Source organism: Terrapene carolina, unplaced genomic scaffold (genome assembly GCF_002925995.2).
Source record: "Terrapene carolina triunguis isolate 2854851 unplaced genomic scaffold, T_m_triunguis-2.0 Scaffold85, whole genome shotgun sequence".
Classification (NCBI taxonomy): Eukaryota; Metazoa; Chordata; order Testudines; family Emydidae; genus Terrapene; species Terrapene triunguis.
The window spans coordinates 8,175,429-8,189,572 of NW_020664436.1; the positions used below are offsets into that span (position 1 = coordinate 8,175,429).

General features: G+C 42.7%; 1 protein-coding gene across 6 annotated transcripts in view; it reads right to left on the reverse strand.

Moving 5' to 3' along the window:
- The window catches only part of LTBP1 (latent transforming growth factor beta binding protein 1), a 315,320-nt gene that overhangs the window by 63,291 nt on the left and 237,885 nt on the right, over positions 1-14,144 (reverse strand). For all 6 annotated transcript variants that reach the window (XM_026649615.2, XM_026649614.2, XM_026649611.2 and 3 more), the window contains one exon: positions 7,781-7,906. In XM_026649615.2, coding sequence (XP_026505400.1) covers positions 7,781-7,906 — 126 coding nt within the window. The remainder of the gene's footprint in view (positions 1-7,780; positions 7,907-14,144) is intronic.

A 14,144-nucleotide genomic window follows, 5' to 3' on the forward strand; every position in this document is an offset into this window, starting at 1 on the left:
ACTGGCAGTAGGGGTGCTGAGAGCTCCCAGCACTGACAGTTGGGCTGCAGGGGCTCCCTGCACGGCCGTGGGGCCCAAGCTGCGGGGGAGGCTGTGAGCCTGGCCCAGCGGATCAGAGATACCTGGCCAGGACTGCAACGGGCTGTGAGGTACTGCTGCACAGTTCCTGCCCAGGGATGGGTCCCACACTCCTGGCTGGTGAGTGAGAGAGTGGGGCCATGACAGCAGAGGCCTCCCTGCACAGCCACAGGACTGGTGACACCTGAACCCTCCAGGCACAAGGTGAGGGAAGGTCGTGTTCTTGACAGAGCAGCAGAGACCCCCAGCCAGGGCCATAACGACGAGTCCCTGGCCATGGGGAAGGCCACTCAGCCGCAAATGGCTCCTGCCGAGGGACGGAGCCATTCATCAGCAGGGTGGCCTCCCTCGTGGCTGGGGGCTCATCCTCCCTCTTCTCACAACCTAGCCTGGGATCTCTGCTCTGCCCTGCCAGGACCTCAGCCTTCCTCACACCTTGCGCCTGCAGGGATTGGGTGCCATCGGCCCTGCAGCAGCTGAGAGAGACCTCTGCAGATCCACCATCACAGGAGTGAGGGAGCAGGTCCATAACAGTGGGGCTGCAGTTGCACTGCTGCAGGGTTGGTGACACCCGATCCCTGCAGGTTGCACTCCTGTTACCGACAGTTCTACCATTGATTTCAGGCTGTTTATCAAATCTATCTATTTAAACTAAATCCTGCCAAGCCTATTTCCATTAGTTCAAATAGGCTTAATTTGTCTCAGTTTATATTTTATACCATTGGGAAAAAAACCCATCACTCCCTTAGAATTAATTTTGCAGAAATTCATTTCCTTTCAATTCAATCACTAAGATTAAGGAAATAACAAGTTGAAGCAACATTGGCATTCACACCAAATGAAGGCCCCAATCAAGGAAAGCATCCCTATTCAGCATAGCACCCAAGTATGTGCTTATGACAATGGGATTTAAATATGTCCTTAAGCGATGAACTGAAGCATGTGCTTAAGTGCTTTCCTGAATTGGGACCTCAGTTAACATGCCTTACCACCCACACATCAGAAAACCAAACAGACTCAGACTCCTCACCTGCACAACAAAATCCCTTTCCTTTCCACCATGTAGCCATCTGCAAAGCATACATCCAATTCTTCAGAATTGTGCACACATGCACTAACTTAACTGTGCCCTCAGAACCTGTAAAGAACTCATTACTTTTGCCAGTAAAACTCTGTACATTGGTAACATCATTTTTCTGGGGCTACAGTTAATGCTGCATGTTTGGGTATGATAGTGAGGAACTGGATATATCCATCCCCCAGCTCCTGGAGCAGCCTAGTCTGTCTTCCTGGAGCCATTTGCTGAACACAATCGTGAAGGAAAGCAGGCGGTAACAAAGAAGAGAAGTAGCTCATGGAATGGGAGAGCTCTAGGTACTCCGAGCATTACTAGAATAGGTTTTGCCAAATTAGGAGGATCATTTAGAACGTGTTACATATAAATTCCCAACTGGCCCACTTGGGAGACATTATCAGAATGTGCATGTTTAGCTTGGAGTTCGTAGGAGCTGTGGTTGTCTAGCTAAAGGGAGTTGAACAAAGGTGAGGGTTGTCAGGACCATATTTGTAAAAGAGCATTTTAAAGTATTTGTTTTCTAAAAGATTTAGGAACACTGGCAGAGGAAACATTATAGAAAACTCCCTTTGCCCAGGAAGAGATAGTGTGCAGAATTTGGAAACTCAATGAAATCATTTGTTTGATTAAGATAGGGATTTTACCCCCATTGTTATTTAAATTCTCAATGCAATCTTTACTATGTAGTCACTACTGATACCTCCATAATTCTGTAGGTAACCACAGACGTCTACAAGTTGGCAACACCCAGTTGTTATAAAATAAACTATATAAAAATCAAGGAAATACTCACTGCTTCGTGACTGATGGGCTATACTGTGCAAATGACTCCTATTCAGAATACAGAGCTCAGTCGGATCTGAACCTGCAAACTATTATGCATCTGCTTCATTTTAAGCACCTGAATAGTTCTGCCGACTTCAGTGGCATCAGGGTCTCAACAAGGTCAAACTAGAAGTTGCAGGCACAGAAAAACTAAAGCAAACTGTCAACATGTTTAATAATAACCCCCCCAAGCCATTAACTAAGAAATAGACAGATATTTGCTTTAAAAAGCATTTATGCATTCTGATTTTTAGAGTCAGCTCCTAGTCCCAAATCATTGGGAACTTTTGCCATTGATGTGAGTGGTATCAGGAGTTATCCATATACCATATAACCCAGGGGTGGGCAAACTACGGCCCGCAGGCTGGATCTGACCTGTCAGGGTTTTGGATCTGGCCCGCGGGATTGCAACCCCCGTGGCGCCGTGGGCCCTGCACCGCTCCCGAAAGTGGCTGGCACCACATCCCTGCGTCCCCTGGGAGGGGGGGAGGGCTCTGCGCACTGCCTTCACCTGCAGGCACCGCCCCTCGCAGCACCCATTGGCTGGGAACGGGGAACCGTGGCCAATGGGAGCTTCGGGGTAGGTACTCGCAGGTGAGGGCAGCGCACAGAGCCCTCTGCCCCCTCCAGGGGCCGCGGGGACGTGGTGCCGGCTGCTTCCAGGAGCGGCGCGGCCCGGGGCTAGGGTAAGCAGGGAGCCTGCTTGAGCCCCGCTGCATGCCGCTGCCATCCCGGAGCCGCTCAAGATAAGCGGCGCCGGACCGGAGCCCGGACCCTGAACCCCTCCTGCACCCCAGCTCCCTGCGCTGAGCCCCCTGCCTCACCTCTCCTGCACCCCAACCCCCTGCCCTGGGCCCCCAACACCCTGCCCTGAGACCCCTCGCACACCCCGCACCCCTCCTGTGCCCCAACCCCTTACCCTGAGCCCCTTCCTGCACACCGCACTCCCTCCCGCACCCCTACCCCCTGCCCCAGTCCTACATTCATGGCCCTGCATGCAATTACCTCACTCAGATGTGGCCCCCGGGCCAAAAAGTTTGCCCACCCCTGATATAACCAGTAACCTCTCTCAGGTTTCTATCAGTAAAGAGTTAAAAATCAGAACTCTTTACAAATTATGATTTTATCCCACAAATTAATTCATGTGAAAGAGAATGCACAACAATAAAGGTCTTTTTTCTATTTCTATGAATCCTTAGAGAAATAAAGTACAAACTAAGTTGAAAAGGCCTATTGACAGCTTGAAGCAGAATCTGATAAAAGCCATAAACTGAACAGTCATGATACAGTTCTAATGAAGTACAAATTGTGTACAAAGGCCAATCTGTTTTAAGAACAGTTCATAGGGCCAGATTCTCTGCTGTGAGTGAGATCCATCCAGTGTAGTGGAGGGAGACCACAACATAAGAACGGCCATACTGGGTCAGACCAATGGTCCATCTAGCCCAGAGGTTCTCAACCTTTTTTTGCGGAGGCCCAACCCAATATGCTATCAAAAATCCACGGCCCACCTGTGCCACAACGACTGGTTTTCTGCATATAAAAGTCAGGGCCGGCGTTAAGGGGTAGCAAGCAGGGCAATTGCCTGGGGACCCATACCACCGGGGCCCCCACGAAGCTAAGTTGCTCAGGCTTCAACCCTATGTGGAGGGGCTCAGGGTCCCGGGCTTTGGCTTTCTGTCCTGGGCCCCAGCGAGTCTAATGCTGGCCTTGCTTAGCGGACCCCCTGAAACCTGCTCGCAGCCCCCCAGGGCGCCCAGGTCCTGGTTGAGAACCACTGATCTAGCCCAGTATCCTGTCTACTGAGAGTGGTCAGTGCCAAGTGCTTCAGAGGGAATGAACAGAACAGGGCTATTATCAAGTGACCCATCCATTGTCAACTAGTTCCAGCTTCTGGCAGTTGATGGACTTATTCTCCAGAGCTGGCACTAGCCCCATAAGCAGACTAAGCAATTGCTTAAGGCCCTGAGCAGTTCAAGAGCACCCTCCCCCCCGCAATTTGCTTTTTATTATAAGAACTTGCTTGTTTTAGTATTGTGGTGGGAGGGCAAAAATATTCCTGCTTAGGGCTCTCAATGTGCTAGCACTGGCTCTGCTATCCTCTATGAATTTATCTAACTCTTTTTTGAACCCACGTATATTTTTGGCTTTCACAACATCCCCTGGCAATGAGTTCCACAGATTGACTGTGCGTTGTGTGAAGAAGTACTTCCTTTGGTTTGTTTTAAACCTGCTGCCTCTTAATGTCATTGAGTTACCCCTGGTTCTTGTATTATGTGAAGGGAGTAAATAACACTTCCTTATTCACTTTCTCCAAGCCATTCACCATTTTATAGACTTCTATTGTTTCCCTCTTTAGTCATCTCTTTTCTAAACTGAACAATCTCAGTCTTTTTAATCTCTTCTCCTTTGTAAATTGTTCCATACCCCTAATAATTTTGTTGCCCTTCTCTGTACTTTTTCCAATTCTAATATATCTTTTTGAGATGGGGGGGACCAGAATGGAACACAGTATTCAAGATGTGGGTGTACTATGGATTTATATAGTGGCATTATGATATTTTCTGTTTTATTATTTATTCCTTTCCTAATGGCTCCTAATATTCTGTTGGCTTTTTTGACTGAAGTTGCACATTGAGCAGATGTTTTCAGAGAGCTATCCACAATGATGTCTTTTTTGAGTGAAAACAACTTATTTAGACCCAATCATTTTATATGTATAGTTGGGATTATGTTTTCAAATGTGCTTTACTTTGCATTTATCAACATTGAATGTAATCTGCCATTTTGTTGTCCAGTCACCCAGTTTAGTGAGAGATCCCTTTTAAATTCTTTGCAGTCAGCTTTGGACTATCCTGAGTAATTTTGTATCGTCTGCAAACTTTGCCATCACACAGTTACCCCCTTTTCCACATCATTTGAGAGTATGTTGAACAGCACAGGTCCCAGTATAGATCCTTGTGGGGACCCCATTATTTAATTCTGTCCACTATGAAAACTGACAATTTATTCCTACCCTTTTCTTCCTACGTTTTAACCAGTTGCTGATCCATGACAGGACCTTTCCTCTTATCCCATGACTGCTTACTTTGCTAAAGAGCCTTTGGTGAGGCACCTTGTCAAAGGCTTTCTGAAAGTCCAAATATACTGTATCAACTGGATCGCTTTTGTCCACATGCTCATTCACATCCTCAGAGAATTCCAATAGATTGGTAAAGCATGCTTTCTCTTTACAAAAACTGTATTGACTCTTCCTCAAAGTATTATGTTCATTTATGTGTCTGATAATTCTGTTCTTTACTATAGTTTCAGCCAATTTGCCTGGTACTGAAGCTAGGCTTACCGGCCTGTAATTGCCAGGATTGTCTCTGAAGCCTTTTTTAAAAATTGCCATTACATTAGCTACCCTCCAGACATCTGGTACAGAGGTTGCTTTAAAACTGCTATTAGCACAGTTAGTAATTCTACAATTTCATATTTGAGTTCCTTTAGAACTCTTGGATGAACATCATCTGGTCCTGGTAATTTATTACCATTTAATTTATCAATTTATTCCCCAAACTCCTCTATTGACACCTCAATCTGGGACAGTTCTTCATATTTGTCACCTAAAAAGAATGGCTCAGCTGTGGGAATCTTCCTCATATCCTCTGCAGTGAAGACCAATGCAAATAATTCATTTAGCTTCTCTGCAACAGCTTTGTCTTCCTTGTGTGCTCCTTTAGCACCTCAATCGTCCAGTGGCTTCCTGCTTCTGATGTACTTAAAGAATTTTTTTCTATTAATTTTTCTCTTTTGCTAGTTGTTCTTAAAATTCTTTTTTGGCCTGTCTAATTATATTTTTACCCTTCACTTGCCAGAGTTTATACTCCTTTCTATTTTCCTCAGTAGGATTTCACTTCCAATTTTAAAGAATATCTTTTTGTCTCTAACTGCCTCTTTTACTCTGTCATTTAGCCATGGTGGCATTTTTTTGTCCACTTACTGTTTTTGTTTGTTTGTTTTTGACTTGGAGGTATACATTTAGTTTGAGATGCTATTATGTTGTTTTTAGATAGTTTCCATGCAGCTTGCAGGCATATTTCACTATTGTGACTGTTCCTTTTAGTTTATGTTTAATTAGCCTCCTCATTTTTGTGTTTGAAGTTAAATGCTATTGTGGTGGGTTTCTTTGGTATTTTCCTTCCCTACAAGGATGTTAAATTTAAATACATTATAATAGCTATTACTGAGTGGTTCAGCTAAATTCACCTCTTGAACCAGATTCTGTGCTCCACTTAGGACTAAATCAAGAATTGCCTCTCCCCTAGGGGTTTCCAGGACTAGCTGCTCCAAGAAGCAGTCATTAATGGTATCTAGCAATTATATCTCTGCATCCTGCCCTGAGGTAACATGTACCCAGTCAATATGGGGATAGTTCAAATCCCCCATTATTATTGGGTTTTCTGTTGTGTAGCCTCTCGACAAGGGTGGGGCTTGTTGGTTATGCCTCCCTAATTTTATGTCCATTATTGTTCTAATACTGGCCTTGGTTCCCATCATCTGGGAACAGTTGGACACCATGAACGCTGGCCACACTCCCTTATCCCATATTATTTTAGGGCTGCAATGGATGGGTAGCACAGGAGCCAGCTATGCTGGCTTTATGGCTTCTGTGGATTTCCCTCCAGCTATGGATAGTTTTCGGTCCTAAGGAATCCCCTCCAAAGCTCTCTTTGTGCTGCCTGCCTGAGTTGTGTGAAGGGAGTGCTGTGAATCTGGTCCGTCACACTGAAATAAATTTCAAAAGCAGCACTGGCTCTCTCTGTAGTGGTGCTCCCACACCAGATGTTAATAGGAGCAAATGTCGCATTTTAATGAAAAATAATTTAAGGTCTAAAACTCTGTTTTTCTGTTTAAATGGGGGTGAGAATACTCAGCACCTTGCAAGCTGAGCCCCAAAAGAGGACCAGAATAATTTTTCAGTAAAACCATTTTTTACTGAATATATATAAAAAAAACTTTTTTTTGCCACTCTTTCACTCCCCTCTGTTTTCATTCAGCTTAGTGTTACTGGCAAATGTGTTTCATCCTGAATCTAGTTTGAAGAAATTGCTTAACGAATACCTTTTGTTGATCTGGTATTAATTTTATATTAGAGACTTGTGCTGCCTCAGATGGTGCTCAGGTCCAACCACCACTATTAACAACAGATTTGTAAATCTATTACTCACTGGAGAAATCTACAATATTTACACATTTATGGAATTCTCACATCTTTTCACAGTGATAGGTGTCTTTCCTGGAGCCTGAAGGTAATGTTAAAACCTGTTCAAACATACTGTTTCTAAGGAGGTATGCTGTTTAATTCAGACAGGCTGTACCACACGCCAGACTATATTTCCTGTAGGAGGTAGTACAGAGTTCTGGCTAGTCAACTAAGAGACTAAACAGATGTTGCATTTAAATAAGCTGAAGTATTAATTTCAATCCATTATGATTTATATTTGTGAATGGCCTGACATTTGCAGAAATAGTGGTTTTTTTAAAATAGATAAAATGAGTGGCTCAGCTTATTTGCTGTTGGTTTCCATTCCAATCCTAAAAACAGGTTCTCCTTAAACAGATACACAGTAAGTACCCACATGGTTTACTGGGTTTACTGAGAAAGACATATTTGAGTCCTGCGTTACTCTGAAATGGTGCAAATTTAACACAAAATGACGGAAGACAAAATAATTTTACGAAGAAATAAATTTTCTTTTAAATCAGTTTTTCATCACTGGGGTGATGCAGTATTGATTATAAAATCTAAAAACTCACCCACACACCCTTGCCCATCCTGTGGGTCCTGATACCCCTGGTAACAGAGGCAGCGGTAGGAACCAGGTGTATTTTCACAGAACCCATGACTGCCACATAGAGTGTTGTTAACACATTCATCAACATCTGCAAATAAGACATTTTAACATCAGACACAATACAAAGGCAGTTTGACAGGTAGACAATTACATCTCTACAAGTAGATACAGTTAGTGTATCTGTAGATGTTAAGGGAAACAAACACAAAGGACAAGAAACAAAAATATCACTAGTCACATAATACTCTACAGATAATTAACTTATGAGCATCTATAAGTACACTTTTCTAGAACAATATAATAATAGCGATGTACATACATGCTTCAGATTTACTCTATTATAACAGCTGCATGCAGATAGACAAACACTGAAACAACAACTTCCTAAATTTAATTTTATGGGCAACATTTTATGCAGGACTGGCAAATTCTAGCCATCTCACTCTCCACAATATTAGAGCTTGATCCAACAAAAATCACCGTAAATAATACAATTCTTGTAAATGGAACTCTCTCTTTTAGTGTTTTCTATGGTGTCCATCATTTTAGTATTAAATAGTAAAAAATACGGGTGAAGTTCATGCCTGTGGAGAAGGCCAGCACACTGAGGCCCTAATTCAGCAACGTACATGCTTAACTTTAAAAAATGTATTTAAGTCTCATTGAAATCAATAGAACATATGCGCTCAAAAGCACATGCTTAAGTGGGACTTAAAGAGTAGTATGGACCTTATGTTTAGGGGGAGGAATAACTCAGTGGTTTGAGCATTGGCCTGCTAAACCCAGGGTTGTGAGTTCAATCCTTGAGGGGGCCACTTAGGGATCTGGGGCAAAATCAGTACTTGGTCCTGTTAGTGAAGGCAGAGGCCTGGACTCAATGACCTTTCGGGGTCCCTTCCAGTTCTATGAGATAGGTATATCTCCATTTATTTATGTTGGCCTTCTGCACAGGTGCCAGTAATAAAGATTTGCAGATCGGGCCTTTAGGCACTAATTCTGTAGATTTATACAAATGAACAGCCTTACTCAGGTGTGTCAAATTTTTAAGGTGCAGAAGTATTTTCAGGATTGAGGTCTTAGTGTGTAGCTCCTATTTTTGGTTTCTTGCCCTCCACAGTGAGCATCCTAGAGTACTGTGCTGAGTAAGTCTGCTCTCCTGACTGACTCAATTGCCACGTCAGCCTATAAGGAGGCTGCTTGTGGCAGAGAGCAGTCTGTTATCGTAAGTGTATTATGAGTACTGTGAATATATTATTTTAATCTCCATTCAAAATAAGACCTAAAACCAAAGTCCTGACCACTTGTGGTTATTAAAAATCTCATGGCATGTTTTTCAGGAGTAAGAATGTTAACCCCAGTATCCTGGCTAAATCCCAGTTTGGGTTATTACATTCTGCCATCTTAAATCACCCCTGCAATTTCAAATGGAGAAGTTATTCCTGCATTCCGTTTCTAAAAGCTATTGTAAATGTTGAGTAGTGATGCTGTCCACTGTGAAACACCTTCAGTGTTCTGCTGCTGAGGTGGCTGAATTTCAGTGGTGAACAAAGTGATTCTTTTTAATTTATAAAAAGCGCCAAGTTTAGGCTGTAGCTGTATGTGAAATTAGTTGTGCACATTAAAACATACAGAAACTGAGAAAAAAGTAAATTACAGAAGGATTCCAAGAAAAAAAACCCTGGGAATCATAGAATCATAGAATATCAGGGTTGGAAGGGACCTCAAGAGGTCATCTAGTCCAACCCCCTGCTCAAAGCAGGACCAATTCCCAACTAAATCATCCCAGCCAGGGCTTTGTCAAGCCGGGCCTTAAAAACCTCCAAGGAAGCAGGTTTTTATGGAATTCAACATCTCTTTCCCGACCAACCTCATATTGATGGCACCTATACTCATTCTTGCTATCTCCATTAAAGGCCTTACATATTCATTCGGCTGGAAATTTGACGGAACAGAACTTTGAACCACCCCATAGAAGAGAACCCTTTGGACAGATAAGCATTTCCACAATGTTACTCTTTTGTAAATCTCAGGAAGGAAAGAATGGAGACATTCAAGTGCAGCTCTGTCTACCTCTCCCAGTGTTTGGAGATGTCAACAACACCTCATCATTTACAATACCAAAGGCCTAAAAAAATCAGGAAAGATATGCCTTGTTCATCTCCCGAAAGAGATCATTGAGCAATGATATCAATAAAATCTCTTAAAAATACCCAGATCTAAAGTCCAATTGAAAGGGGTCAAGGAAATCTAAGGTCTCTGAATCACTTGGTCACTGCCCCTCAATGGCTGCCTAAATTTTGGCAGCCTTTCACTCATAGGCTCCGACTTCCCCTCTGCCCCATGGGTGCTCGATCCCCCCCACCCTTGGCCCCGCCCCTGCCCCACCCTCACCCCGCCCCAATTCCACCCCCTTCCCCAAAGTCCCTGCCCCTGCCTCGCCTCTTTACCGCCTCCTCCCCCGAGCGCGCCACGTCCCCACTCCTTCCCGGAAAGTCCTAAGTGCCGCCAAACAGCTGTTAGGCAGCGGGCAGGAAGCACTGGGAGGGGGAGGAGCGGGGAGGCCATGCTCAGGGAAGGAGGAGGGGGTGGGAGCAGGGGGAGCTTGGCTGCCGGTGGGTGTGGAGCACCCACTAATTTTTCCCCGGGGGTGCTCCAGCCCCGCAGCAACCATGGAGTCAGCGCCTACGCTTTCACTGCCTGCCTATGGCAGCAGTACTACTCAGAATCTCTGCAGTGCTACAGGCTATGGTTCTACCCAACATACCCATCCCACTCATAGCCCCACTCCCATCCCTGTGCAGAGTCTTGTGAAGGAGTACTTGGAGAACAGCCTTTTGTTGTCTGCCTCAGATGGTGTTCTAAAGGAATTTTCCCTCAGCTGGATCTAGGGCCTTCAGAGCCCCTCTATGCTGTTTCGGCCTCTTTACGTGGCATAAAGGGACTGGAGCGGGGGGAGAGTCTCCCTCATAGACTTCTAAGGCCAGAAGGGATTACTCTGATCATCTAGTCCAGGGGTCGGCAACCTTTCAGAAGTGGCGTGCCGAGTCTTCATTTATTCACTGTAATTTAAGGTTTCACGTGCCAGTAATACATTTTAACGTTTTTAGAAGGTCTCTTTCTATAAGTCTATAATATATAACTAAACTATTGTTGTATGTAAAGTAAATAAGGTTTTTAAAATGTTTAAGAAGCTTCATTTAAAATTAAATTAAAATTCAGAGCCCCCTGGACCGGTAGCCAGGATCCTGGCAGTGTGAGTGCCACTGAAAATCAGCTCGTGTGCCATAGGTTGCCTACCCCGATCTAGTCTGACCTCCTTTATAACACAGGTCAGAACTTCACCCAGTGATCCCTGCATGAAGCTCAATACATTGTGGTGGAACTAGAAAGTATCTTTTAGAAAGACACCTAATCTTGTTCTAAAGACTCCAAGTGGTGGAGAATTTACCACTTTCTCTCCTAAGCTGTTCTGTTTAATTATCCTCTCTATTAATGCATATAAAACTTATGTAAAAATGTGTAAAATGTATACTTATGTTAATGTAAAATTTCCAACATTGCTCTAGAATTTAGAAATACTTTTCTTGTTATATTTATTATTGTATTTGGTATTTTTTTCACTTATAGCTTGGATTGCCACAAGAATATTTTACTATTGAAGGTAATATTACTTGGAAACATGCGATAATAAGACTTTATCAGTAGTTAGTCAATAGATGATTGATTTTTGCCAATACATGTTTTTAATATAATTCTTTTTATCTTGATTTATTAAACAGATCAAGGAAAAATACTGCAGTAATTAATCTTGAAAATGGTTATTTGTCTTTGGTAAAGAATATTATCATTAATACATTTATCTCACAGGAATTGAATGTGATAATAGGAATGGGAATGGGCTGTCAAAAATTGGTTATTGAACTGTTCAACATCACAACAAAAAAATCAGTAAAATTAACAGAGCAGTAAGAGTAGCCAATACGTGTGTCTGTATTATAGTGTTAAAGAAACATGATCAAGGTTGAGAGGTCAAAAACTTGTCTTGCATTCCAAATACTTCCATCGCCTAACCAATCACCATAACCATAGGACAATTACTATTAAAGATGTATCCACTATAGTCAGAAAAGCAAAAGCAAGTGTACTATGAGAGACCCAGGATACATGCACTTATGGATGCACTTTTCTGACTGTCTCCTCTTGCTGCTGAGAATAAGATCTTATTTTATCTGTTAACCTCATATTGTGGTTTGCAGAGTTTTGTACATGTGGCCACAGAAAAAGGTCCTGTTCTTGCACTCTTTATTCAGACAAAACTTCCATTCAGGTCAAATGAGAATTCTGTCTGAGAAAGGAATATAGGATTGAGAGCCAAGTGTATAAGACAATACAAAGCAATGCATTGCATACATTTCCAGTGGCCAGTTACAATTTAATAACAGGGATTCCTGAGCCACAGAACACAGTTATCCTATTAAAAGTCTACACAGAGAAGACAAGAACTAGGGATTTAAAATTGTATAAATTACAGTATCCTTTTTTCTTAATAGCTATATATTAAAGAAAACAGATGGGAAAGGATCATATAAGTCTGTTCTCAAAAGGTAAAGTGAGGTCATTGACTGAAAAGCAGCAGAAACAAAATCCATCATTGCAACAAGTGTCCTAATTAAATATATAACACATCCACAGAGGATGATTTTGTTTTTAAAAGTACACAGTCTGAACATGACTGACTCATACAGTGAGTGACTGGGAACCTACAGAGAGGGTCCAAGCACCAAATATTTTTCCTTGTCTAGACAGCTCACTCAAAGGCCTCCTGTTTTACAGCCGGAAAGGGCATTTGTTGCTTTAATCACCCTGTAAAGCATGTGGCTTGTAATGGGCAAACATCTTGCTACATGGAGACAAAAGTGGGGGAACATAAGTAACTAAGATACCATATGTCTATACAATTAAAATGTAGCTTTGTAATTATGATATATTTCAAAATCCAATGCCAGTTCTGCATTCCTTAATCAAAACTCCTCCTGATCTGAAATCAGTAAGAGTTTTACCTGAGTAATGAGTGCAGGACTGAGTCCCTGAATAACTAAGATCTTTAAAAGGAATGCCTCAAATCAGCAAAACATTTAAGCATGTACTTAAGCCTATACCTATTCAGCAAAGCGCTTGAGTCCAAATTAAGGGAAACATTGCTTTCAGGAAAGCATTTAAAGATGTGATTAAATTTAGGTATCTGCTTAAACTGCACTGAATTCTATTCAGATTGTAAGTTTTCCAGGGCAGGAACTGCTTCCGTCTACATGTTTGTACAGTATAGTGCCTAGCACAAAAGAGCCTCAATATTGGTTGAGACCTCTAGGTACTTCCATAATACTCCTAATAAATAACAATAATAGTAATGATGAGGGGGCAGTTAGAATAACTAGGATTTTGAATATAGTGTTTAGATGGCCACGTGAAGTATTGCTGGGTGGCTATTTCATGTGGTGATGGTGATATGCATCTCTGGCTTAAGGAAGAGGTTTCTCTGTTTTCCATTCAAGTTCTGGGTCACTGCTTTAGCCTCAGGGTCAGGGTGGATACATTATGGCGAGGACCCCAATCTGTCTACTTCAGCACATGTGAGAGGACTGTCAAAGCTTGCTAGAAAACCATTAAGTGTTCACCAAAAAGGTGGCCCATTTTGGAAAGTGCCATGAATTTATTCTGGGTTTACTTTTGACAGGTCAAGGATGGAGTTTCCGACTTCACGGCAGAATATTATTTAAGTTGAGGTCTAGTATGTCTGTGATGATGGCCTTTGCACACTGCATTGGAGGAATTCACTTGCACATTTACTGGACCATACCCATGGCCCCAGAGGAGTGCCAGAGTTCCTGCTCCTCCTTCCCAAAACCTCCTTCTCTTCCCAGTAAGGGCACAGTTAAGGTTGTGATGTGTGGTCTGTGGTGAACAATGGCTATGTAAGTGTCTGGATGGAGTAAGGTGTCTGGATGGAGGGGTAGAAATTATGTATTTTTAATCACGTAACTTCTCATTTCCCCAATGTTGAGGTTTGTGGTAGGTATTTTGTGTGTACAATAGCCTTAACTGATATACAATATAGTGGTTTTTGTGTATGAATTTCCATTTTTTTTTGTTTTAGAAAGATCTAGTCTTCACCAAAGTCCCCTGACAGCTCAGAGGGATGACAGATACCAAGTGGAGTAGGGAAGGAGCAGAGAGGGTGGGGAGCTCCGGTGGGCTGAAAGATACAGACATGTTATGGTAGCACTTAGAGGTGTTGGGAGCTACTACGTGTGAGTTGGTTCTTGGCA